The sequence below is a fragment of the Theropithecus gelada genome, chromosome 20 (genome assembly GCF_003255815.1).
Source record: "Theropithecus gelada isolate Dixy chromosome 20, Tgel_1.0, whole genome shotgun sequence".
Taxonomy (NCBI): Eukaryota; Metazoa; Chordata; class Mammalia; order Primates; family Cercopithecidae; genus Theropithecus; species Theropithecus gelada.
In genome coordinates, this window is record NC_037688.1 from 67,052,636 (window position 1) to 67,079,873 (window position 27,238).

Consider the following 27,238-nt stretch of genomic DNA (forward strand, 5'->3'; position numbering starts at 1 on the left):
GGCAACAGAGTCAGACCCCATTAAAAAAAAAAAAAAAAAAAAAGAAGGAAAAAATAAAAAAATAAAAAGGCTGACATGACAAAGCATTAGCAAGCATGAAATCTGGGTGATGAGCTTACTGAGTTTTATTATATTAATATTTCTATGTGACTCACGCAGGCTGGAGTGCAATGACACGATCTCGACACACTGCATGGATTCAAGCAATTCTCCTGCCTCACTCTCCCAAGTAGCTGGGATTACAGGCATGTGCTGCCCGGTTAATTTTTGTATTGTTAGTGGAGACAGGGTTTCACCATGCAGGCCAGGCTAGTCTCGAACTCCTGACCTCAGGTGATCCACCTACCTTGGCCTCCGAAAATGCTAACATTACAGGCATGAGCCACCGCGCCCAGCAGACTAAACACTTTTATAATAAAAGGTAAAATACTTTCATCTTTTGTTCTGATTTTGAACTTACAGAAAAATTACTCAAATCATACTAAGAATTCACTCAACTCACCACTGTTAACATGTTGCCATGTGGGCAGTATCATTCTCTGTCTCTATCCACTGACACGTACACACACACATACATATGCAAACACACCACCTTTTTCCGAACCATTTAAACAGTTAAAGGTCTGGCACGGTGACTCGCACATGTAAACCCAGCATCTTGGGAGGCTGAGGTGGGTGGATCACCTAAGGTCAGAAGTTTGAGACTAGCCTGGACAATATAGTGAAACCCCATCTCTACTAAAAATACAAAAATTAGCTGGGTGTGGTGGCAGGTCCCTGTAATCCCAGCTACTCAGGAGGCTGAGACTGGAGAATCTCTTGAACTCAAGAGGCAGAGGTTGCAGTGAGCTGAGATCCTGCCACCCACCGCACTCCAGCCTGGACGACAGAGCGAGACTCGTTCCATTAAAAAAAAAAAAAAAAAAAAAGTTAACATATAGGTTCTACATGCCTTATGCCTTTACCCCAAAAAAACTGGAGGCATCCCCTTCCAATCCAGGACGTGCTCTTATTTAACCAGAGCACAATTTCCCAAAAGAAGAATGAAAGTTATTAACATGCATCCGGTGTCCTGTAGTCATGTGCAAATTATATCAACTGTCCCAGTGATGCTTTTTAACAGTAATTTCAAGTAATTATTTAAAACATCCAATTTTTTAAAAAGATGTTTGTCATTAAGACTAAGATGAGAGTGGGCATGGTGGCTCATGCCTGTAATTCCAGCATTCTGGGAGGCTGAGGCGGGACAATCACTTGAGCTCAGGAGTTGGAGACCAGCCTGGGCAACATGATGAAATCCCATCTCTACAGAAAGTACAAAAATCTGCTGGGCACAGGGGAGCGTGCCTGTAGTTCCAGCTACTCAGGAGGCTGAGGCAGGAGCATCACCTAAACCCAGTAGAGTGGGACTGCAGTGAGCTACAATTGTGCCACTGCACTCCAGCCTTAGCAACACAGCAAAAGCCTGTCTCAAAAAAAAAAAAAAAAAGATGATGCATATTAGGGGCAAAAAAAGATCCTTCAAACAATCCCCAATAAGATGCTAACAATGGGCAGAAAAAGATGTACAAAAAGAGAACCAGAAGGTAGCTGGACATGGTGGCTCATACCTGTAATCCCAGCACTTTGGGAGGTCGATGTGGGTGGACCACCTGAAGTCAGGAGTTCAAGAACAACCTGGCCAACATGGCAAAACTCTGTCTCTACTAAAAATACAAAAATTAGCAGGGCATGGTGACGCACACCTGTAATCCCAGCTACCTGGGAGGCTGAGGCAGGAGACTCACTTGAACCTGGGACGCGGAGGCTATAGTGAGCTGTGATTGACAGAGCGAGACTCCGTCTCCAAAAAAAAGAAAGAAGACAAGAAGTCGGCATACTAAAATGGTGAAACTGGTTGCCTCTGTGTGTTTCCTTACTGCTGATCTGCACGTGTGGTTTTTTAACCCACATCTGCCATGGTGAGACAGTATTATTTCTCTAAGGAGTGGGGGGCAGGAGGGGGACAATGTTAAGAGTAACTATATGTAATATTTTAAAAACCCAAATCTGAAGCTAAAGCAAGAGCAGTCCAGCGTATGGCTTCTGCAGAGGTGTAAGCTGCTCACGGCTCCTGTGTATATCACATTCAAGTTCATGGAACTGATGGACAGAGGTGGTGTCTCTGAGACCACATGGCCAGCACAGGCACATTCAAGACAACTGTGCTGAAGAGCGAAGGAGGGAGAAGTCAGGAGGGAGCTGAGCATGTTCATGTTCATTCATTCATTCCTTCATTCATTCATTCATTCCCCACCACCTCCCTGAGGTCTGGGGGGCCCAGCCTTACCCTGTGATCCACCAGAAGGTGATCCTGGACAGGAAGGAGGCGCTGGACTCTGGGCAAGGATTCTAGTGGAAAGAAAGCACAGGTTTGGGAGGAACAGGGAAAGGAACGATTCAACTTTTCATCCAGGTCAGAGCTTAGCAAGGGGTAGTCAGCTGCTCACTCTTCCTTCCAGAGGACCAGCGTCAGCTCCACACCATTCTGCACCCCAAAAGGATCCTCTCCTAATCCCCAGCAGAAAGAAACTCATGGCAGCTCCTCCAGTTTCAATCAACAGAGTGTCTACCGTGTGCAACCATAATACAACATGCTACAGACCTGCCTTATCTTGTATCCCCGTAACAACCCTAGGAGCTGGTGTTAACGTCATCCCTACTTCACTCATTCATTCAACAAATATTTTCTGGAGCACCTACTATGTGCTAGGCATTCTACAAGGTACTACAGGGTTGCCATGTATCCCCACAGCAACCTCATGAGTGGGTGTTACTATTGTCCCCACTTTACTCATTTGGTCACTAAATATTTATTGGCCACCTACTATGTGCTAGATGCTCTATCAAGAGCTTATATAATTGCATTATTTTATATCCTCATGGAATTCTATAAACATGGTATTACTATTATCTCCACTTTATTCCTTCATTCATCCAACAAGTATTTTCTGAGCACTACCCTTGTGCCAAGCACCCTGCATACAAATCTAAACAAACAGAAATGACCCCTGCCTGTATGGAGCTTGTGGTCTACTGCAGCAATCATCAGTAATACCTGCCAAGATTCTCTACTATTAATAGCTGGCTCTGTTCTAAGTGCTTTACACAAACTACCTTATTTAATCTTCATCCTCACCTCACAAGATAGATGAAAGTAATTATATCACCCTTGTTTTGCAGCTAAAAGAAACTGGGCCTGTAATCCCAGCACTTTGGGAGGCCGAGGCGGGCAGATCATGAGGTCAAGAGATCGAGACCATCCTAGCCAACATGGTGAAACCCCTGTCTCTCCTAAAAATACAAAACTTAGCTGGGTGTGGTGGCGGGCACCTGTAGTCCCAGCTATTTGGGAGGCTGAGGCAGGAGAATCGCTTGAACCCAGGAGGCGGAGGCTGCAGTCAGCCAAGATTGTGCCACTGCACTCCAGCCTGGCAACAGAGCAAGACTATCTCAAAATAAAAATAAAATTAAATCTAAAAACTGGGGACCAGAGACGAAAAGATACGTTCAAGGTCCCACAGCTAAAAGTGGTGGAGTCAGGATGTGAGCCCCAAAGAGTCAGGCTCCAGAGAGAGACATGCTTCAAATGATCACATGAACAAATGCAAAACTACAACTTCTGGGCCTTGATGTGCATCCTGAAGGGAAAGAAGTATTACCAACGAGACAAAGTAAGTGTATGGGGGCTGATCTGGTGTACCAAGGTCAGAGAAGGCTCCCCCGAGGAAGACAGTCAAGCTGGCACCTGAAGGGTGAGTAGAGGAGAACTAAGTAATGAGGAGACGCAATGCATTCCCAGCAGACAGCAGTGTGTGCAAAGGCCCGGTGGCAGAAGGAAACATGGCAGACTCCAGGAACCAAGAAGGGGCCTCAGCAGTCTACACTGGAAGCTGTGCACAGTCTACACTGCAGGCCACATATTTTGGTCTTCATTCTAAGGGCAATGGGAAGTACCGAGAGATTCTAAGCAAGCTATCGAATAACTTATTTCCCAGAGGTATGAAGATGAGCCCCAAGTCAACAACACGCAGGCAAGGAAAGGGACCCACACAGAGGTCCTGGGATGACAAAGTCTGGCTTTCAACATGGACGCATCCGGGTCTCAATTCTGAAACACAAGCTTCAGCAGCAGAGAGAAGAGAGGTCACCACGCAGTAATGAAAGCTTTAGCCAAGGACTCCACTCAAAGTTCCAGCCTTGTGCAGCTCTAATGTCTTTACAGAGCCAGATAAGGCGGCATACTCTCCTCAAGTGGTTTTTCCATTCAAGGCTGGGAGTGCTTTTAAAAAAATACTGTATCCTGGCTGGGTGTGGTGGCTCACACCTGTAATCTCAGCACTTTGGGAGGCCAAGGTGGGCAGATCACTTGAGGTCAGGAGTTCGAGACCAGCCTAGGCAACATGGTGAAACCCCGTCTCTACCAAAAATACAAAAAATTAGCTGGGTATGGTGGCTCACGCCTGTAATCCCAGCTACTCAGGAGGCTGAGGCAGAATTGCTTGAACCCACAAGGCAGAGGTTGCAGTGAGCTGAGATCGTGCCACTGTATTCCAGCCTAGGGACCCTGTCTCAAAAAAAAATTTTTTTTTTTAATATAAAAAATACTGTATCCGGGCCCTACCCGCACCAGGGATTCTGATTAAGTTTGTTTGGGGTGAGACTGGGGCACTGAAGCTTTTTGTTTCAAACTTCCAGATTTTTCTTGGAAAAGTGGCTGGGCAGGAAATAAGCAAGGTAAGCCAAGAACATCTTGTTACACCAGACAACAAGGAAACTAAGCATGAACAGGATTGTTAAAATGTTCAAGAGCCAAGCGTAAGTGGCCGCTGCAGGCTAAGACAGGGACAATTTGAGCTTTGACAAGAAGAGTAAGTACAACGGGCTAAAACATATCACACATGGTTTTTTTGTTTTGTTTTTTGAGATGGAGTCTCGCTCTGTCGCCCAGGCTGGAGTCCAGTGACATGATCTTGGCTCACTGCAACCTCTGCCCCCTGGGTTCAAGTGATTCTCCTGCCTCGGCCTCCCAAGTAGCTGGGATTACAAGCGTGAGCTACCACACTGGGCTAATGTTTGTATTTTAAGTAGAGATGGGGTTTCATCATGTTGGCGAACAGGCTGGTCTCGAACTCCTGACTCAAGTGATCTGCCCACTTTGGCCTCCCAAAGTGGTGGGATTACAGGCTTGAGCCACCGTGCCCGGCCTTACCACATATGTTTATATACAGAAGTTTCATATTGATGCTGGGAATAAAGAGAAACATCTGATGTTGCCAGTGAACCAGGTCATTGTTCAAAAACAGAAAAACCGGAAAAAAACAAGTATTTTCTCCACCTTTCCCAAATGTACTCATTTGGTTCACCAGGGTCAGAGGCAGCTTCCCCGAGGAAAACAGTCATTTATTCCATCACTACAGAGTGATCAGTGATCAAAAAAATGAAGGGGAAGCTCTTTTCCATAAAAAAATCCCAGCAAGGCCGGGCGCGGTGGCTCAAGCCTTTAATCCCAGCACTTTGGGAGGCCGAGACGGGCGGATCACGAGGTCAGGAGATCGAGACCATCCTGGCTAACATGGTGAAACCCCGTCTCTACTAAAAAATACAAAAAAACTAGCCGGGCGAGGCGGCGGGTGCCTGTAGTCCCAGCTATTTGGGAGGCTGAGGCAGGAGAATGGTGTGAACCCGGGAGGCGGAGCTTGCAGTGAGCTGAGATCCGGCCACTGCACTCCAGCCTGGGTGACAGAGCGAGACTCCGTCTCAAAAAAAAAAAAAAAAAAAATCCCAGCTAAAACATGAATAATCATATAAGAATGAACCACTGTGCAACCACAATGGATTACTAGAATATTTGGTATTAATTATTATTAAAGCTCACATATATATGTTTTTTGTCAAGACAAGGTCTGGCTTTATTGATCAGGCTGATCTCAAACTCCTGGGCTGAGGTGATCCTCCTGCCTCAGCTTCCCAAACAGCTGGAATAACAGGCATGAGCCATCACATGCAGCCCAACAGTTACAGTTTTAAAAATCTTTGTCTTTTAGATGTTATCATTAGAGAAAGTTGAACAATGGACATCAGGAACTCTGCTATTTTTGTAACTGTTTGAGAGCCAAACTATTGCAAAATAGAAAGTCATTAAAAATAAACAACAAAAAAATCCACGTCCTTCGAAGATACATACTAAAATGTTCACCTATGCAATGCATGGTAAAGAGCTCATGGCAGCTGGGCGCAGTGGCTCACATGTGTTATCTCGGCACTTTGGCAGGCTGAGACGGGAGAATTGCTTTGAGTTCAGGAGTTCGAGACCAGCCTGAGCAACATGGCAAGACCCCGTCTCTACAAAAAATATAAAAATTGGCCGTGCCTGTAGTCCCAGCTACTCAAGAGGCTGAGGCGCAAGAATGGCTTGAACCTGTGAGGCAGAGGTTGCAGTGAGCTGAGATTGTGCCATCACACTCCAGCCTGGGTAACAGTGAGACACTATCTCAAAAATAAACAAAAAGAAAAAGAGTTCTTGGTAGTTCATTATCCTATGCTGTCTACTTTATGTTTCCATCATAAAAGGCTAAATAAAAAGCTCCTCCAGTGATTCAAATACATAGCCCGGGCTAAGGATCAGGCTCCACTCTGGGGCTCAGAGGGGTGAAGTTCCCAGCCCTGCCAGTTCACTAGAATCACCTGAGGAGTTTGTTAAGCGCAACGGCCTAAGGTCCCACCCCAGACCAACTAAATCAGCACCTCTAGGGGGAGGACCCTGACAGCCACCCATTTTTAATAAGGCCATCAGATACAGCGGGTGCATGGACTACATTCCAGACCAACCGAAGCAGAGTTCAGATCAGACCGTGGACCTGGACAGGCCTGGGTTCTAATCCCAACCCTGCTATATTCTAGCTGATGACCTTGGGCAAGTCCCTTCACCTCCAAGCCTCAGTTTTTACATCTGGAAAATGGGAGTCATTTGTCCTACTGCTTGCTCGACCTACCCCACAGGACTGCCAGGAGGGACAAGTGACATGAGGCCCATGGGACTGTGTCGTAAAGCGGAATTTTTCCCACCTAAGGCGTGGAGGTAATGGTGTTTGCTTTGTAGGCTGAGTAGAAACGCTGCATTGTAGGCTGGTTTTTCATCCGGAAGAGCTGACGCCTTCCTGCCCACTCCCAGTTGGTGGGGTAGGTTATCTGGGAATTGCAAATCCATTTCACCTGCAGCCCAAGCCCTATCCACTGTGAAAGACCGAGGTGCAAAGAGAGCAGGAAGGGGTGGGGCATGGCTGTCAATGATTCATTTATTGCTTGGGCAGGACTTGCTTATAGGCCAGGATGTGGGTGAAGTGCTGCGGACTGAGCTGTGAACGAGACAGGGAGGCCCCTGCCCCATTCAGCCCCCCGCCCTGGGGGAGATGGACAGTAAGCAAACCACGGTGCTAATAAATATATAATTACAATCAGAATTACAACCAGTGAGAACTGCAACAAAAGCAAAAGGTCATTTGAGGCCTGATTTCACCCCTCAATCACTGTTCTCAGCATGTTGTCAGGGTTGAGATAGGCAGAGGTTTACCAACCTTTTCTGGGAAAGGCCGGCTAATAACAAGGGAACAAAGGAAAAAGAAGGCGGTGGGGGTGGAGGGGCAGCTTCTGTGTGAAGCAGTGCACAGCACAGGGCTAGCTGGCGTGGCTCAATCCCAGCTGTCCCATTTCCTAGCTGTGGGATCTCGGGTCACTTCCTTGGTGGTGAAGATTAAATGAGATCAAACATGTTAAGTACTTAGAATAGTGGCCTGGCACAGAGTAACAGCTCAAGAAAGAGTAATATGAGCAGCAGCAGTAATAATAATAGAAGCAGTGACAGTAGCCTCTGGTATATGGAAACATCAAACTGTACACCTTAAATATATTCCTTTTTGTTTTTGAGACAGGGCCTCGCTCTGTCACCTAGGCTGGAGCACGGTGGTGTATTCAAAGCTCATTGCAGCCTTGACCTCCCAGGTTCAAGTGATCCTCCCACCTCAGCCCCCCAGGTAGCTGGGACTACAGGCGCACACCGTAACACCCAGCTAATTTTTGTATTTTTTGTAGAGACAGGATTTCACTCTATTGCTCGAGCTAGTCTCGAACTCCTGAGCGCTAGTGATCCACCTGCCTCGGCCTCCCAAAGTCCTGGGATTACAGGCATGAACCACCGTACCCAACCCATATTCCATTTTTATTTGTCAATATACATCAATAAAGCTGAAGTGTCTGGGGGGAAAAAACCCAATGGGTTCACAATACACCACTGTATCAGATGCTTTATATATCAGAAGCATCTATGGCCCACAGGCCAGCTATTTATGAATAAAGTTTTATTGGAACAGTCACACCCATTCATTTACATATTATAAATGAATATGGCAGCTTTTGAGCTACACAGCAGAGTTAGGGGTTGCCACAGACACTGGATGGGATACAAAGTCTAAAGTATTTATCAGTCAGCCCTTTCCAGAAAAGGTTGGCTAACCTCTGCCTACCTCAACCCCCACAACATGCTAAGACACAGTGATTAAGGGGTGAAATCAGGCCTCAAATGACAGTCTTTTGTCTGCAAATCCAGTCTTCTTCAGCCTTGGCATCAACACGCAGGACAGAGACGGCCAGGAGAGGCTTGAAATGCAGCCCATGTCCAGCTTAACAAGACCCTCAAATCCTAACCTTCCCTCAGCCCAGTAAAACTGAGTCCCCAGCCACTGGTGGAAAACCTGCCCTGCAAATGCAACAAGGACACTGACAGACAGAACACTGCAGAGGTTTTTGTTTTTTGTGTTTTGAGACTGAATCTCACTCTGTCACCTAGGCTGGAGTGCAGTAGCCCGATCTCGGCTCAACCTCCACCTCCCAGGTTCAAGCAAATCTCCTGCCTCAGCCTCGTGAGTAGCTGGGATTATAGGCACATGCCACCACAACCGGCTCATTTTTGTATTTTTTGGTAGAGACGGGGTTTCGCCATGTTGGCTAGGCTGGTCTCAAACTCTTGACCTCAACTGATCTGCCTGCCTCGGCCTCACAAAGTCCTGGGATTACAGGCTTGAGCCACCGTGCCCAGCCATTGCAGTTTCTAATTTGCACACTCAAAGAGCTTTGTCAAATTCTTCTCCTCAAGCCGCCTCTCTTCTATAGATATAGACACAGATTTTCAGATTATCTCAAGTTACAGATACAGAGGCCAACACAGGGTCCCCCCTTCACTGGCCAAAAAAAAAAAAAAAGGGAAATAGCCCCCCCCTTTTTTTTTTTTTTTTTGGAGACGGTTTCACTCTTGTCGCCCAGGCTGGAGTGCAACGGTGCATTCTCAGCTCACTGCAGCCTCCGCTTCCCAGACTGAAGCGATTCTCCTGCCTCATCCTGTCGCATAGCTGGGATTACAGGTGCACGCCACCATGCCCGGCTAATGTTTGCATTTGTAGTAGAGATGGGGTTTTACCATGTTGGCCAGGTTGGTCTCCAACTCCTGACCTCAAGCGATCCACCCACCTCAGCCTCCCCAAGTTCTGGGATTACAGGCATAAGCCACTGCGCCTGGCCTGGAAACAGCCTCTATCTGACGTGGAAGGCCTTGACGACAAAGACAACGAACTTCTGAAGCAGGTCAAGGATTGACAATCAAAAAAGAGGAATAAAACCCATAGGGCACTGGATCATAATCCAGGGAGCATCTCATGTAACCCAAACCAAGGAGAATCGTTTGACATCATACACTAGGGACAAAAGACAGAGCCACCTCCAGGGGGTTTCCCAATCTCAGACACTGAAATACAGCAACTCCTGTCCCAGACAGCATGAAAGCAACTTGTCAACTGGTCCCTCCTTCATTCGAAATGAAAACAATTCAGAGAAGTCCTGGCTGAAGGCGGAGGGAGGAAAAGCCTGATTCATCCTAACAGAGTGATGTGTTCTTTGGCATCCACCATATTGACATCTACGTTTGGTACCAGACAGGCTGGCCAGAAACGCTGTGGTTTGAACCAGTTAGGTACAGCAGCCCCAGGCACTGATTCTTGGAGCGCAGGGTAGTCTGAGGACCTTGTCTGGTTCTTCCAGCATGCTGGCCTGTTTGTCGGAAACTCTCTCGGGTTTTAGTTCTTATGGGTTTTCTGCTGGTTACCTCTGCTCTGCGCTGCCAAAGTGCCCCCCACAACCCCTGCGCCCAGCAGGAGGGAATGCGCGCAACAGCAATACGGCTCAGAGCAGTGGTCCCCAAACACAGCTCCATCAGCAGCATCGGTGGCACCTGGGAACTTGCTGGGACCCACAGATGCCTGGGCCCCACCCAGACCTACTGTATCAGAAACTGTGGGGGTGGGGACCAGCAATCAGTGTTTCAAGCGTGAGAACCCAGTGGGAGGGTTCCTGACACATCACCACTCTCTCGGTGTCTTCGTCTGTGAAGTAGGAAGACTGATCTTCCTGTCCTGCTGTGAGGACTAAATAATACAGTGCACCCAGCTGTTATCCTTATTAGATGGAGTCTAAATGTCCAGCAATAAGAGATTTGCCTGTATCACGTAAACATTGGTGATTTGTTTGCACTGTTGCTTACCAACTGTGCAAAATGCCTCCCTGTCCAGGACCTCCGTTTCCTCTACTGGAGCACACGTCGGAATCTTTTCCCATGCCCTTTGCCCATGAATTTGTCTGGGTTTTTTTTGTTGTTGTTTCAAGAGACAGGGCCTCACTATGTTGACCAGATTGGTCTTAAACTCTTGGCCTCAAGAAATCTTCCCCTCCTAAGCCTCCCAAAGTGCCAGGACTACATGTGTGAGCCACCGCCCTGGCCCTTTTTCTGGCTTTTGATGCTGTAGTGGGCACAGGTGAATATCCTGGCTCAGCCTCCCTCTCTACCTGCCTGGGTGCCTGCAAAGGCTTTTTAAGTGCCACCAACCCCACCCCCATGTCCAGTGTATCCTCTTCCTTTCAGTCTGAGGATCTTCCAAAACCTGTCCAACCTGAGTGTGTCATTCCACTGGTGAAAAACCTTTCCTCAGCTCCCACCACAGTAGGGTTAAAATTCCAAGTCCTGGCTGGACGTGGTAGTTCACCCACCGCTGTAATCCTAGCATTTTGGGAGGCCAAGACGGGGCATCACTTGAGCTGAGGAGTTCAAGACCAGCCTGGGTAACATATAGAAACCCCATCTCTACCAAAAATAGAAAAAGGTACTTGAGTGTGGTGGCACACAACTATGGTCCCAGCTACTCAGGAGGCTGAGGTGAGAGGATCGCTTGAGCCCGGGAGGTGGAGGGTACAGTGAGCTGAGAAGGCGCCACCGCACTCCAATCTCGGTGACAGAGTGAGACTCCATCTCAAAAAAAAAAAAAATTCCACGTCCTTATTGTGACACATAACTGCACCCTTGATCTCTGATGCTCCCTGGCTCTTGCTTCTCTTTTCACTATATCCTAGCCCTTTCAATCTAGCCAAGCAGTATTCTTTTCTTTTTCTTTCTTTTGAGATGGAGTCTTGCTCTGTCGCCCAGACTGGAGTACAGTGGCGGAATCTCAGCTCACTGCAACCTCCGCCTCCCAGGTTCAAGTGATTCTCCTGCCTGAGCCTCCCGAGGAGTTGGGATTACAGACATGCAACACCACACCCAGCTAATTTTTGTATTTTCAGTAGAGACAGGGTTTCACCATGTTGGCCAGGTTGGTCTCGAGCTCCTTGTCTCAGGTGATCCGCCTGCCTCAGCCTCCCAAAGTGCTGGGATCACAGGCACGAGCCACACCGCACCCAGCCTAGCCAAGCCGAATTCCAAGCGATTCCCAAACACCCACAAGCTCCCTCAACCGGACCTTTGCATATGCCGGTTGCTCTACCAGGAGCACCCTCCCACCCCTCCACCTCCAACCATATTCACCTGGCCGGAGCCTCTCATTCCTTAGACTTGAGCACCCCCTCCCCTCCCTGGATGCTAGCCCTGGAGTCCCAGGCTGAGTTAGGGACCACTCTCCCAGCCCCTACAACTCCTAGCACTTCCTTCCCTCAGAGCCCCCACTGTCCATCCTGCAGTTGTTGGTTCAGCTGCCTGCCACCCACCTTCCATCTCTCCTCCAGGGCAGTGGTCAAGGTCTGTTTCTTTCTAGCTCAGAGCCTGGCACAACACCTGATTATTAAATGACTGACAGCATGATGCAGAAAAGGAAAGAAAATGGAGTTTCAACGCTTGAATCAACGGTCCAAGATCAGGCCTTGGTGGGTGGGGACGGAGACTGATCAGGAAGGGGCACAAGGGAACTTCCTGGGGTCTTTGCAATGTTCTGTATCTTGACAGGGGTTTAAGGTATTCCTTTACCAAGACTCATCAAATGCTAACTTGAGATTGGCAATTTCACTGTATGTAAATTTTAAACAAAAAACTCCAAACTGTAAACAGATATTGAACTCCAGCTAATGATTTGCTTGGAAGTGACTGTGTGACAGAATACTAATATATTTCAAAATAAGTTTCGGGTATCAAAAAAAACTAGGTTCAGTGGCTCAGACCTGTAACCCCGGTACTTTGGGAGGCTGAGGTGGGAGGATTTTTTGAGGCCAAGAGTTCAAGACCAGACCGGGCAACATAGGGAGCCCTTCATGCCTATATAAAATTTAAAAATCAGCCAAACACAGTGGTGTGCACCTGCAGTGCTCAAGCTACTTGGGAGGCAGAAGCGGGAGGATCATTTGAGCCCAGGAGTTGGAGGCTGCAGTGAGTTGTGATCGCACCACTGCACTCCAGTCTGCGAGACAGAGTGAGTCCCAGCCTCAAAAACAAAAACAAAAAAAAACAAAACTAGCTGGTTGGCTCGCTGATTAGCTATCTGGTTAGACAGATATATGACAAAGCAAGTTTAGCAAAATGTTAACTGTGGTTCTAGGTACCAAGTATATGACTGCTCACTGTAGAATTCTTTCAACTTTTCTGTAGGTTTAAAAATGTTCATAGTAAAATGCTGGCGGGAAAATATTACATATTGTACAGACAGGAATGAAAAAACCTCTTACCGCAAATAAGTTGAGCAGCATTCACTGAACGTTCCAAACCAGTGATTTGCAACCCTGAACCACCTGGATATCTTGTTAAAATGATTTTGACTTGGTAGGTCTGGGATGGGGCCTGAGACCCAGCATTTCTAGCAAGCTGGGGGATATCAAGCTGCTGCAACTGGTCCCAGGACCCCCGTTTTCAGTTGAGACCTAATATATGATCTGCTTTGGCCCTGATCCCCTTATCTACAAGACCCTCCTCCCTCAAACCTAAACCACAGACTCAGTGCCAATGAGATAAAAGGCAGGAGACTGGGGACGGGCTAGAGCCCTAGCAGTCTTGGTCAGCCCTGCCCGGGCTCCCAAAAGCCTTGGCAGTCCCAGAGCCAGGAGGAAGATGGGAGGAGCCCCACTGAGCAGCGAGGGCCGAAATAGACATCTGAGTCATGGAGTGGGAGCAGGGCCAGCTGGGGAGGATTGGCCGACTCAGTGACTCAGCACGAAGTGGCCTGAAGCAGCCAGCCCCACCAGCTCCCACCCAGGCCCCGCCTGACCCCAGCTGCCCCGGGCCTTGGTTGATCACTCTGAGGACAGGCAACAGCTGATGGATGGCCTGCTGCTGCTCTGAGGATGGGAGAGCGGCAAGCCTGGACTCTCCCTGTCGTCCTGGCTCCACTGTGATTCAATCCCTGAGAGTGACAGGAAGACAAGCAAAGAGCGTGTCTCGTTGTCCTCCTCCTCAGATCACAGGGCTCAGGTCTGGGGCAGAGAGAGGAGGTGCAGCCAACAACAAATCGAGTTGCAACCCATTTTCAAGAAGGGGCTGCTGAGGTCCCCAAAGGAAGAGCACCAAGCCCAAAGCCACGAGTCTAGCTGATTCTCACAGGACCTGGTTCCTACCCTTCCTTGCCCCCATCTTAATTGCTAAGCTAGGTTGCTAGGTAGTTAGGTGGTTATTTTGTTTGTTCGTTGTTTGTTTGAGACAGGGTCTCAGTCTGTTGCCCAGACTGGAGCAATCTCGGCTCACTGCAACCTCCACCTCCCAGGTTCAAGCAACTATCCTGCCTTGGCCTCCCACATAGTGGGGATCACAGATGCACAATACCACACCCAGCTAATTTTTGTATTTTTAGTAGAGATGGGGTTTCACCATGTTGGTCAGACTGGTCTTGAACTCCTGGCCTCAAGTATCAAGTAATCCACCTGCCTCGGCCTCCCAAAGTGCTGGGTTTATAGGTGTGAGCCACCGCACCCGGCCTTGAACAAGATTTTTAAAACCTCTTAGCATCACTGAATTGCACACTTAAAATGGTTAAAATGGCGAATCTCAGGTTACATATATTTAACCACCCAAAATGCAACATTTTAAAAAAGAAAATAAAGCTCTTGACACCATGCCAGGCCTTCAGAACATCTGTGCATACATCAGTCCCCTTCCTCTTTCTTCCTGGTAATACTAGAACAGAATGAAGGCAGAGAAGCAGCTTAATCTGATGTCCCGTGAGGCCCCATGCACACCTCACCCTTATGCAAGACATAAGATAATGTGCCACACGTACTGAGCACCTCCCCATATAACACGACAATAAATTGCCACTAAAGGCCCACCGTGTTCCAGGCTGTGTCTTAGGCACTGAGGTTACAAGGTGGATACTGCCATGTGAAGCTTCTAGCCTAACACAAAGCCATTATTTAGCCAAGACCCTGCCGTTCAGCAGTTACAACCAAGAGAAGTGACGTGATTGTGCAGAACAGCCCATCGTGAGTTAGAAACTCTGCTCTACTATTCACATCGAGCAAGGCACTTATGTCTACGATTCAGTTTCTCTGTAAAATGAGAAAAATAGTACCAAGTTCACCAGGACTGCTGTGAAAGTTAAGTGAGACATGCATATAAAGAACTTAGCATAGTGCTAGTTAGTACACAGCAGGCATCTAATAAATGTCGATTCCCGTCCTTGCCTTGCATAGGAAGAAAGAATGCCTGAAATTGGAAAGGGGACAAAAAGGAAGTTAACAAGTCATCAGAGCTAAAGAAATGCTGAGACTAGGGGTGGACAAACTTCCTTTGTAAAGACGGTAGGTATCTTAGACTTTGTGGGTGCTACAGTCTCTGTGGCAACGACACAACTCTACTGTTGCAGCTCCAGGCACCTGTAGACACTATGTGATGAATGCGAGTGGCTGTGTTCCAATAAAACTTTATTTACAAAAACAGGCAGCAGCCCAGATTCGGCCCGTGAGCTACTGGCTAACTCCTGGTCTAAACTCTAATCTGCAAAAAGATAAATGGCACCCCCATGGGGTTCCTGAACAGGAACCCAAAGGGAAGTTCAGGCTTCCTGGACAGAGAGTGTCAGCCAATCAAAGTGTTCTCTCCTGGACACGTGCACAAATGTCAGCAATGCAGCAGCCTGCACACCCACATGTGACACCCTGCTGGATCTCACTGCACAAGAGGCAGACCACGGCCGGGCACAGTGGCTCAAGCCTGTAATCCCAGCACTTTAGGAGGCCAAAGTGGGCGGATCACTTGAAGTTAGGAGATCAAGACCATCCTGGCCAACGTGGCGAAACCCCATCTCTGCTAAAAATACAAAAAGTAGCTGGGCATGGTGGCACGTGCCTGTAGTCCCAGCTACTCAGGAGGCTGAGGCAGGAGAATCGCTTGAACCTGGGAGGCGGAGGCTGCAGAGCCAAGATCATGCCATTGCACTACAGCCTTGGCGACAGAGCGAGACTCCAAAGAGACAAACCACAGTGTCTTCCACCATCTTGGAGGACCAGCAATGACACAGGGGGAGCCGGGGGAGATGAGACAGAGACAGAAAACAATGACTGGGGAGAAGAGTCAGGGTGTCCCAGCCCCCCAACAATGCAGCCTTTTAGCCGCCAGAGCTGAGAGCTTCATGCCACCCAGGGTGGCAGAGCAGATCCCAGGCCCAGGCTGCCAGAATCCCAGGAATGCAGAAAGCACAAAAAAAGGTCCAAGTCAGCTCTGTGAGTCACCCTACTACACACACGCCCAGGGGAGAAGTGAAAGAGAATTTATCCAGATTCCCAAGGGAGATCAGAAATCAGAAAGTCCCTCCTTCAAAAAGCTTCCAGAACCATCCATGGCAAGAGAGTTCTTCCCAGGCTCCCAGAGGAAGCCTGATGGGTCAGGTGATCCCCACGCTAGCTAGCCAGGCAGCCCCAACCAGACTCGGTTTACCCTCCGCAATCCAAGGTCTGCGGCCACCCAGGTAAGGTATGATTTGTTTTGTATAAATCCCAGTTCTAAAGAACGGCTCGGCCAGGCGCGGTGGCTCACCCCTGTAATCCCAACACTTTGGGAGGCTGAGGCTGGTGGATCACCTGAGTTCAGGAGTTTGAGACCAGCCTGGCCAAAGTGGTGAAGCCTCATCTCTACTAAAAATACAAAAATTGGCTGGACATGGTGGCTCACGCCTGTAATCCCAGCACTTTGGGAGGCCGAGGCGGGCGGATCACGAGGTCAGGAGATTGAGACCATCCTGGCTAACAAAGTGAAACCCCGTCTCTACTAAAAATATTTTAAAAATTAGCCAGGCGTGGTGGCAGGAGCCTGTAGTCCCAGCTACTCGGGAGGCTGAGGCAGGAGAATGGCGTGAACCCGTGAGGCGGAACTTGCAGTGAGCTGAGATCGCGCCACTGCACTCCAGCCTGAGCGACAGAGTAAGACTCCGACTTAAAAAAAAAAAAAAAAAATATATATATATATAAATTAGTCGAGCGTGGTGGCAGGCACCTATAACCCCAGTCACTCAGGAGGTTGAAGCAGAAGAATTGCTTGAACCCAGGAGGCAGGGTTGCAGTGGGCCGAGGTCGTGCCACTGCATTCCAGCCTGGGCAACAAGAGCAAGAATCCATCTCAAAAAAAGAAAAAAAAAGAATAGCCCAACATTTGACAAACGGGGACACTCAGCTGCCACACACTCACACACACTGATACATAATACACACAACAACCACTGACTCATAAGCCCCTTCCTCTCTTCTGTGTCAGGCACCAGCCAGGGATCCAAAATGAAGTGACCCAGGTATGATCATTGCCTTTGTGAACTTTATACATATGCAAGCACACACAACACAAAGACACACATACACACATACTCAGACACACACATGAACTTAAGCACACAAGCACACATTCACATATAAGCACATACACGCATATACATGCCTGTGACTACAGAGTCACACCAGCATGCACATGCATGCATACACACAGGTACACACAGATGCACAGGAACACATATACAGACACACGCACTTGCTCATTTCTCCAACCCAGCTCCTCTTTGGGCAAGGAAATACCAATACGGGACTCCTCAGAACATACAGTAGACATGCATTTCTTTTTTTTTTTTTTTAGACAGAGTCTCACTCTGTCACCCAGGTTGGAGTACAGTGGTGTGATCTCCGCTCACTGCAACCTTCGCCTCCCAGGGTCAAGTGATTCTGCTGCCTCAGCCTCCCGACTGAATTATTCTTCCTGATGCTCTCCCGCCACCTGCTCCCCAACTTGGCTTACTTTTAATTACTTAATTAATAATTAAAAGATGGGGAGATGGGGTCTTACCATGTTGCCCAGGCTGGTCTCAAACCCCTGGGCTCAATTGATCCTCTCGCCTTGGCCTCTCAAAGTTCTGGGATTACAAGCGTGCACCACCATGCCTGGCTAATTTTTGTATTTTTAGCAGAGATGGCGTTTCACCACGTTGGCTAGGCTGGTCTCGAACTCCTGAACTCAAGTGATTTGCCTGCCTCGGATTCCCAAAGTGCTGGGATTACGGGTGTGAGCCACCACGCCTGGCCTGGGACATAGGTTTCTAAAATCGCTTGGTTATCGTCAACCTCCTCCTCCATACTGATGCCCACCAAGCCCTTTTATCACCCACAAGGCGAGCCTCTGTCCCTCACAGAGGTTCAGGCCAAACCCAACAGAACCACAGAGGTGAAAAGTGCTCCCACTGCAGTCTGCCCATTACCAGCTGACTAGCCATGAATCAGCATTAAACAGGTGCTCCAAGGCCTCCCTGCCACACTCACAATAAAACCCAAACAGCTCATCCGGCTCACAAGAGGACTGTCCCACCTCTCAGGCACCCACCGTCTCTTAGCCTTCTCCTGCTGTGCTGGCTTTTTCCTGCTGTTTCCTCCACACCTCCCCACCCCAGGGCCCTCGCACTTACTCCCCTCCGCCTTCCTCTAGGTATTTGCTCCACCCACTCCCTCACCCCTGTAGGTCTCTGCTCACATGCAGTTTTCTGGGCAGGCCTTCCCAGATTTCTCTTATCAAAAGCTGCACATGAGCCCGGGCAACACAGCAAGATCCCATCTCTGTTAAAAAAAAATAAATAAATAAAGAATAGGCCAGGCGTGGTAACTCACGCATGTAGTCCCAGCAATTTGAGAGGCCAAGGCGAGAAGATTGATTGAGCCCAGGGGTTTGAGACCAGCCTGGACAACATAGTAAGCATAGTAAGACCCCATCTCCCCATCATTAATTATTAAGTAATTAAAAGTAAGCCAAGTTGGGGAGCAGGTGGCGGCAGAGCATCAGGAAGAATAGCTAATGGATCCTGGGCTTGATTCCTAGATGATGGGTTAATCTGTGCAGCAAATCACCATGGCACACATTTACCTATGTAACAAACCTGCACATCCTGTACATGTACCCTGGAACTTAAAAGTTGAAGAAAGAAAAAAATTAGCCAGGCATGGTGGTGTGTGCCTGTAATTCCAGCTACTCAGAAAGCTGAGGTAGGAGGATTGCATGAGCCCAGTAGGTCAAGGATACAGTGAGCTGAGATCACACCACTGCACTCCAGCCTGGGCAACAGAGCAAAATCCTGTCTCAAAAAAAGAAGAAAGAAAAATATTAAGGGAAATGAATAAAGTGTTCCCTTTTGTTTTACTAGCAGAAGGGGTGGCCATCTCCACAATCCTCGCTGATAACCTTCCATATTTACAGAATTTCTCTGAAACTGACAAAACAGACCAAGAATCTCAAACTCAAATCCCTCAGGGGCCAGGCATCTGCTACAAGTGCAGAAAGCAAGCCAGTATAATACAATAGGGAGTGGTGGGGACTCCAGCAACTCCTCAGCTCTGCCCTGTGGGATTATAGGCCTAACCTGTCACAACTTCTCACTTTTCCAGAACATTTAAAAAAACCTGATTTGTAATTATCTGCTCACACTTTCCAAAATCACCATGCCAAGTGAGAAACCTACAGGCCTGCAAGACACAGTAGTTCATCAACAACAAAGTAGATTCTCTCCTTCAGCTCCCCTAGTCACATTTAAGCCTCAGTTTTTCCATCTGTAAAGTAGGCGGGTTGATATTCCCTGTATCAGGGGTTGAGGGATGCTGGAACGAGATCCTGGATGGATCTAAGAAATGTTAGCTGGTACCGTGTCACGCTTCTCTCTCTCTCTCTCTCTCACACACACACACACACACACACATACTTGTCTGTGGTCACACTTACAGGGTCGTGGATGGTTTCCGAGAACAGGGGTGAACGATCTGAGAAACAGGACAAGACGAGCTGAATGAGTACGAGGGAAAAGTAGATGTAGAAAGTGATGTCACGAAACAGATCCACCTGGGCGTCCTGCATGGTGGGGAAGGAAGGAGGAAAAAGATCACATTGTGGGGGCTGTGTGCGGTGGCACGCCTGTAATCCTAGCACTTTTGGAGGCCGAGACAGGCCGATCACCTGAGGTCAAGAGTTGGAGACCAGCCTGGTCAACATGGTGAAAGCCCGTCTCTACTAAAAATATAACAATTAGCCAGGCGTGATGGCAGGTGACTGTAATCCCAGCTACTCAGGAGGCTGAGACAGGAGAATCACTTGAACCCAGGAGGCGAAGGCTGCAGTGAGCCGATATCGCGCCACTGCACTGCAGCCTGTGTGACAGAGCCAGACTCCATCTCAAAAAAAAAAAAAAGATCACATTTTGAGAGCAGGTAGCAGAAACCCAGAGGGCAGACAGCACCACGGAAAGTGCACCCACTCAGCTCCAGGGCCATTGCAGGCTCCCAGCTCCCCCAGGGACGTAATGGCAGAAAGCCGGCTCCATCACGGGTAGTCTCACTGCTCACCGCTGCCTGACGGGAGGAAGACAGGGCTTGGGAGTGAAACAGAGCTGTATCAAGGTCTGGCTCTCCCATACTAGCTGTGGGATCTTGTCAACTTATTGAACCACCCTGTGCCTCAGTTTCCCCACCTATAAATCACCTATGGTGCTTAACCAGGGGTGATTCTGCCTCCCAGGAAACATGTGGCAGTGTGAGGGGACATCTTGTTTGTTGTAACTTGGGAGTATTTTGGCACCCAGTCAGGGGAAGCCAGGGACACCCCTAAATGTCTACAAAGCACAGGATAGCCCCTACAACCAAGAAGTCTCCTATCTAAAATGTCGATTAGTGCTGAGGCTGAGAAATTCTGTCCAAGTCACTGCAAGAGGTCAGGAAGAATATTTGTGAAACATACATAGTCCCCTGCGAGGCATTTTGAAAACATGAACTCAATCAGCATCAGCTGCCATCACTCATGACAATATGTAGGCGCTCAATGGTCAAATGTTCAGCTTCTTTTCCTTCCTTTGCCTCACGCCAGTCTCTAATTAGCTCCAAGACGGCAGGAACAGCAGGTTATTCTAAAAGCATACACTCCAGGTTGGGCGCGGTGGCTCACGCTTGTAATCCCAACACTTTGGGAGGCCAAGGTGGGTGGATCACGAGGTCAAGTGATCGAGACCATCCTGGCCAACACGGTGAAACCCCGTCTCTACTAAAAATACAAAAATTTGCTGGACGTGGTGGCGCATGCCTGTAGTCCCAGCTACTCGGGAGGCTGAGGCAGGAGAATCACTTGAACACAGGAGGTGGAAGTTGTAGTGAGCCGAGATCACGCACTCTAGCCTGGCGACAGAGCAAGACTCCGTCTCAACAACAAAAAAAGTGCACACTCCTCAAAATTCCTAGGAGCAGCTCACGGCAGCCAATGTAAACAACTTCTCCAGCCAGAACAGCAACTGATGGGACAAAGGTAACGTGAGGACAAGCCTAGGGTCCCCCAGGGGAACAGTCACTCTGCAAACACCGTTCTGGGCTCGGCTCCATCCCAGCCTGGCATCTGCCCACAGCTCCTGTCCTTGGAGGTCCCACAGGAGCCCCTGGGCGCAACATAGACAAATCGGGCCCTGGGGAAAGAAAGTGCTAGAAAAAAAGCTGGGGCTGACTTGGTGAGGATTTGGTGGGGTAGGGAAGTCACCAAGGGAGAAGCTAGGTGCTTGTGGTACCCATCCCCTGGTTCCCATGGCAACGCATGACTCCTACCCAAGCCAGAGGGACCCAGCATCTCTCCCCCCGGGGCCACTGAAGGAAGATGAAGAATGACACCACCGCCACTTACCTCTTTTAAGGCAGTCATAATTTTCGATCTCAGGATGGCTAGGGCACACAGTAGGGCTACCAGCCAGAAAGTGAGCATGATCCCTGAGGACTGAACTCCCTTCCTCCTCTCCAGCTGAATTAAAAAGGTAGCAAGCAGCTAAGGAGAGAAGCACACGACAGGAGTTGTTGGTTATTTTTCTTTTCTTTTTTTTTTTTTTGAGACAGAGTTTCACTCTTGTTGCCCAGGCTGGAGTGCAGTGGCGCAGTCTCAGCTGACTGCAACCTCTGACTCCCAGGTTCAAGTGACCCTCCTGCCTCAGCCTCCCAAGTAGCTGCTGGGACTACAGGTGCCTGCCACCACACCTAGCTAATTTTTGTATTTTTAGTAAAGACAGGGTTTAACCATGTTGGCCAGGCTGGTCTCAAACTCCTGACCTCAGGTGATCCGCTTGCCTTGGCCTCCCAAAATTCTGGGATTACAGGTGTGAGCCACTGCTCCCAGCCACACTATTTCTTAATGGACCACATAATAAATATTTTGGACTTCATGGGCCATAGACTCTACATCAAAACTACTCAGCTTTGCCACTGTAGTGTGAAAGCAGCCATAGACAAGATGTAAATGAATGGACATGCCTTCATGCCAATAAAACTTTATTTAAAAGAACAGGCAGAGTACCTGGAATGAAAAACAAAACCCACCTGTCCTGATGCTCAACGTTCCCGGGGTCAGCCTCTGCCCCATCGCCCCTGCTCTCCGCCTCGGCCATCTCTGCTCCAGCCACACAGAACTCTCAAGTCTTCCCTTGTGACCACCAGGACTTTACATGGGCTATTCTCCCCATCTGGTCCTCTGCCCTCAGACCCTTCAGTTTTTTAACAACCTGCTCATTCTCAGGCTTCAGCTCCACCATCCCTCCCTCAGAGAAGCCTGGTTATCCTCCAGACCAAATCAAGCTCCCCACCTTCACTCTCGCACAGCACTCTGCAGACGTTTAAACATTTTGTGCCTTTTTGAGGAATCATCTGTTTAATGTCTGTTTGCACAGCTAGACTATATGCTTGTGTCTCCAACGCCTGGTACAGAGTACGCATAAAAAAATTAAAAAAAAAAAAAATCAGCCGGGCGCAGTGGCTCATACCTGTAATCCCAGCACTTTGGGAGGCCAAGGCGGGCAGGTCACTTGAGGTCAGGAGTTTGAGAACAGCCTGACCAACATGGTAAAACTCTCTACTAAAAATACAAAAATTATCCAGGCGTGGTGGCGTGCACCTGTAGTCCCAGCTACCTGGGAAGCTGAGGCAGGAGAATCATTTGAACCTGGAAGGCAGAGGCTACAGTGAGCTGAGATCACGCCACGGCATTCCAGCCTGGGTGACAGAGTGAGACTCCATCTCAAAGGAAAAAAAAAAAATGTATGCTGGCTGCATCCTGTCCCATATTCCCAGTGCCTGCATATTCTGGTTCCCTGGGATATAGTCAGAATGTTTCTGATGCATCCACAGCGAGCTGTCCTCCATTCCATCCCAGAGACCTCAGGTGGACGAAGACAGGCTGACAATCTCACAGGCCGGTTCACCTCTCGGCCAGCCCAGCTCAAAGTCGCCTGAGGGGTCAAAAGCCCCAGCCCTCAGACTATCACCCCCTGTCCCCAGGGTGACAGACAGAGGCATAAATGAACGATCCAAAGACCAGGAACGGCCGGGCATAGTGGCTCACACCTGTAATCCCACCACTTTGGGAGGCCGAGGCATGTGGATCACCCAAGGTCGAGTTTGAGACCAGCCTGGCCAACGTGGTGAAACCTCGTCTCTACTAAAAATACAAAAATTAGCCAGGCATGATGGCGTGTGCCTGTAATCCCAGTTACTGGGGAGGCTGAGGCAGGAGAATCTCTTAAACCCAGGAGGCCAAGGTCGCAGTGAGCCAAGATCGCGCCATTGCACACCAGCCTGGGCAAGAAGAGCAAAACTCTGCCTCAAAGAAAAAAGAAAAGACCAGGAACAAGGACAGTTAAGGGAGGACGATCTACTCAAGTCAAAAATAGCTGACCAGGTTACAGTGGCTCATGCCCTTAATCCCACCACTTTAGGAGGCCGAGGCAAGGGGATCACTTGAGCCCAGGAGTTTAAGACTAGCCTGGGCAACATGGAGAGACTTTGTCTCTATTATAGTGAAATTAAAAAAAAAAAAAAAAAAATCCACTCTAATACCCCACTGCCAGAACACTGAGCCCAAGACCCGAATTCAGGACAAAGCAAAGCCCTTTACTCTCTCATTCCCTCCATACATTTATGGGTTGCTTACTGCATGCCAGGCACAGTGCCAGGCTCTGAGGACACAAAGGGGAATCAAACCCAGCAGGAGAGCCAGGCGTGAAGCAGAGAGAGCCCCACAGGTGCCAGGCTACACACTGAGGCCTAGACTGGAAGCTGGCCCTACCACTTACTGACCAGGTGACCTTGGGCCAGTGCTTCTCCTCTCTGTACCACAGTTTGCTTATCTAATACACAATGTAAAAGGGTCAATAAATAAAGGGATTAGGACAGTTCCTGGCAGAGAGTGGACAGCACCTATGTGTGCTATACAGAATGGTCTGGGCCAGGCATGGTGGCTCACACCCACAATCCCAGCACTTTAGGAGGCCCAGACAGGAGGATCACTTGAGACAAGGAGTTTGAGGCCAGCCTGGGCAACATAGGGAGACCTCGTATCTACAAAAATAACAAATTGGCCAGGGGTGGTGGCTCATGCCTGTAATCCCAGCACTTGGGGGACCAAGGTGGATCACCTGAGGTCGGGAGTTCGAGACCAGCCTGGCCAACATGGTGAAATCCCATCTCTACTAAGAATACAAAATTAGGCCGGGCACGGTGGCTCAAGCCTGTAATCCCAGCACTTTGGGAGGCTGAGACGGGCGGATCATGAGGTCAGGAGATCGAGACCATCCTGGCTAACACAGTGAAACCCCGTCTCTACTAAAAATACAAAACATTAGCCAGGCGAGGTGGCGGGCACCTGTAGTCCCAGCTACTTGGGAGGCTGAGGCAGGAGAATGGCATAAACCCGGGAGGCGGAGCTTGCAGTGAGCTGAGATCCGGCCACTGCACTCCAGCCTGGGCGACAGAGTGAGACTCCATCTCAAAAAAAAAATTAAAAATAAAAAATAAAAAGAATACAAAATTAGCCAGGTGTGGTGGCACATGCCTGTAATCCCGTCTTCTCAGAAGGCTGAGGCAGGAAAATCGCTTGAACCCGGGAGGCAGAGGTTGCGGCAAGTCAAGATCATGCCATTACGCTCCAGCCTGGGCAACAAGAGCAAAATTCCATCTCAGGGGAATGTTGCAGGAAGTTAGGGACCGGCTGAAGCCATGGCAGAACACAATTGTGAAGATTTCATGGACATTTATTAGTTCCCCAAATTATTACTTTCATAATTTCTTACACTTGTCTTTACTGCAATCTCTGAACATAAATTGTGAAGATTTCATGGACACTTATCACTGCCCCAATCAATACTCTTATGATTTCCTATGCCTGTCTTTAATCTCTTAATCCCATCATCTTCGTGAACTGAGGAGGATGTATGTCACCTCCGGACCCTGTGATGACTGCGTTAACTGCACAAATTGTTTGTAGAGCCTGTGTGCTTGAACAATATGAAATCTGGGCACCTTGAAAAAAAGAACAGGATAACAGCAATGTTCACGGAACAAGGGAGATAACCTTAAACTCTGACTGCCGGTGATCCGGGCAGAAAAGAGCCATGTTTCTCTTCTTTCAAAAGCAAAAGGAGAAATATTACGGAATTCTTTTTCTCAGCAAGGAACATCCCTGAGAAAGAGAATGTGCCCCTGAGTGTAGGCCTCTGAAATGGCCGCTTTGGGGGTGGTTGTCTTTTACGGTCAAAGACAAAGGGATGAAATAAGCCCCGGTCTCCTGTAGAGCTCCCAAGTTTATCAGGATGAGGAAATTCCCGCCTAATAGTTTGGTCAGACCGCTTGTCTGCTCTCAAACCCTGTCTCCTGATGTTATCAATGATAATGCGTGCCAGAAACTTCATTACCAATTTTAATTTTGTCCCGTCCTGTGGTCCTGTGATCTTGCCCTGCCTCCATTTGCTTTGTGATATTTTATTACCTTGTGAAGCATGTGATCTCTGTGACCCACACCCTGTTCATATACTCCCTCCCCTTTTGAAAGTCACTAATAAAAACTTGCTGGTTTTATGGCTCAGGAGCATTACAGAAGCTGCCGACGTGTGACGTCTCCGCCGGACACCCAGCTTTAAAATTTTTTTCTCTTGTACTCTTTTCCCCTTCCCCTTTATTTCTCAGACCAGCTGACGCTTAGGGAAATAAAAAAGAACCCACACTGAATACTGGGGGAAGGGTTTCCCCCGATAGGGGAAAGAAAATAAAAAATAAATTTAGCCGGGCATGTTGGCACATGTCTATGTTCCCAGCTACTTGGGAGGCTGAGGCAGAAGGATCATTTTAGCCCAGGAGTTCAAGCCTGCAGTGAGCTGTGATCTCATGCCAAGGAAGTCCAGCCTGGGCGACAGAGTATGACTCTGACTCTAAAATTTAAAAAATTAAAAATTAATTTAGAAAAATAAAGATTCATGGTCCTTGGCAACCTGGTTCCACATTGCCTTTCCTGACCCCTCTGTCACGTCCACTCTGTTCCCTCAACCTTCACACTGTGTTCCTTCATGGAACACCTCGCCCTCCCTGCCTGCATACTCCCCTTAACCTTCTACCCCTCCCTGGACAACCTGTTCACCCTGCTCAGAATGTCCTGCCTTAAACTTGTTCTCTCTTTTTATTTTTTTTCTTTTTTGAGATGAGGTCTCGCTCTGTCCCTCAGACTGGAGCAGTATCACGATCTCGGCTTACTGCATGCAGCCTCTGCTTCCCAGGTTCAAGCAATCTCCTGCCTCAGCCTCTTGAGTAGCTGGGACTACATGCGTGTGCCACCACGCCGGCTAATTTTTTTATTTTTAGTAGAGATGGGGTTTCGCCATGTTGGCTAGACTGGTCTCAAACTCCTGACCTCAAGTGATTCTCCCACCTTGGCCTCCCAAAGTGCTGGGATTACAGCCATGAGCCACCATGCCCAGCCTCCCTCCACTTTTTACAATACTTGAGGGCTACACTCTCCGAGAACTCTCTGATCAGGGGCTCAGAAGCTGCAGGCTGCAGGAGCTCAGAAGCTGCAGGCTGCAGGAGCTAAAAGCATGGCCTCTGGGATCCCACCCCTGACTCAGCTGCACATGAGCAGTGTGACCTTGAATAGAACACTTAACTTCTCCGTGCCTTGTTTCCTCACCTGTAACATGGGGGCAAAGCAGTACCCATCTCACAGGGTTGTTGTGAAAATTCAATCAATTTCAAGACACATGAAACACCAAGAATACTGCCAGGTACATATATAGTAAGTGCTCCATACATGTCAGCTGTAATTAATAAAGTTGTTTCCTTGTCTCTATCACTCACTAAGTTGTGTATCCCCCTGGGACAGAGCAGTTCCCTGTTTAGCTTAGCAACCCACCCCCTACGCCAGATATTAAAAACTCAAGGCCCTTAGGCCCCCGGCAGTTAGTATATAAGTGACCAAAGTAGCCACTACAAGAGCAAAGTATGGCAAATGCAACAAAAAGTGGCATCTGTCACTCAGAATCAGTGGCAGGGAAGACAGTAAGGCGTGGTGGGGATCGTGGCAAAATGGACAACACACGCCCCATCCAAAGACTGC

General features: G+C 48.5%; 1 protein-coding gene across 1 annotated transcript in view; it reads right to left on the reverse strand.

Annotated features, from left to right (window-relative positions):
* ABCC1 (ATP binding cassette subfamily C member 1) overlaps positions 1-27,238 on the reverse strand; it is a 193,206-nt gene that overhangs the window by 108,280 nt on the left and 57,688 nt on the right. The window contains exons 4-6 of the mRNA XM_025370697.1: positions 21,500-21,637; positions 19,568-19,693; positions 2,330-2,391 (exon numbers count right to left, since the gene is read on the reverse strand). Of these exons, the coding sequence (XP_025226482.1) occupies positions 2,330-2,391; positions 19,568-19,693; positions 21,500-21,637 (326 nt within the window). The remainder of the gene's footprint in view (positions 1-2,329; positions 2,392-19,567; positions 19,694-21,499; positions 21,638-27,238) is intronic.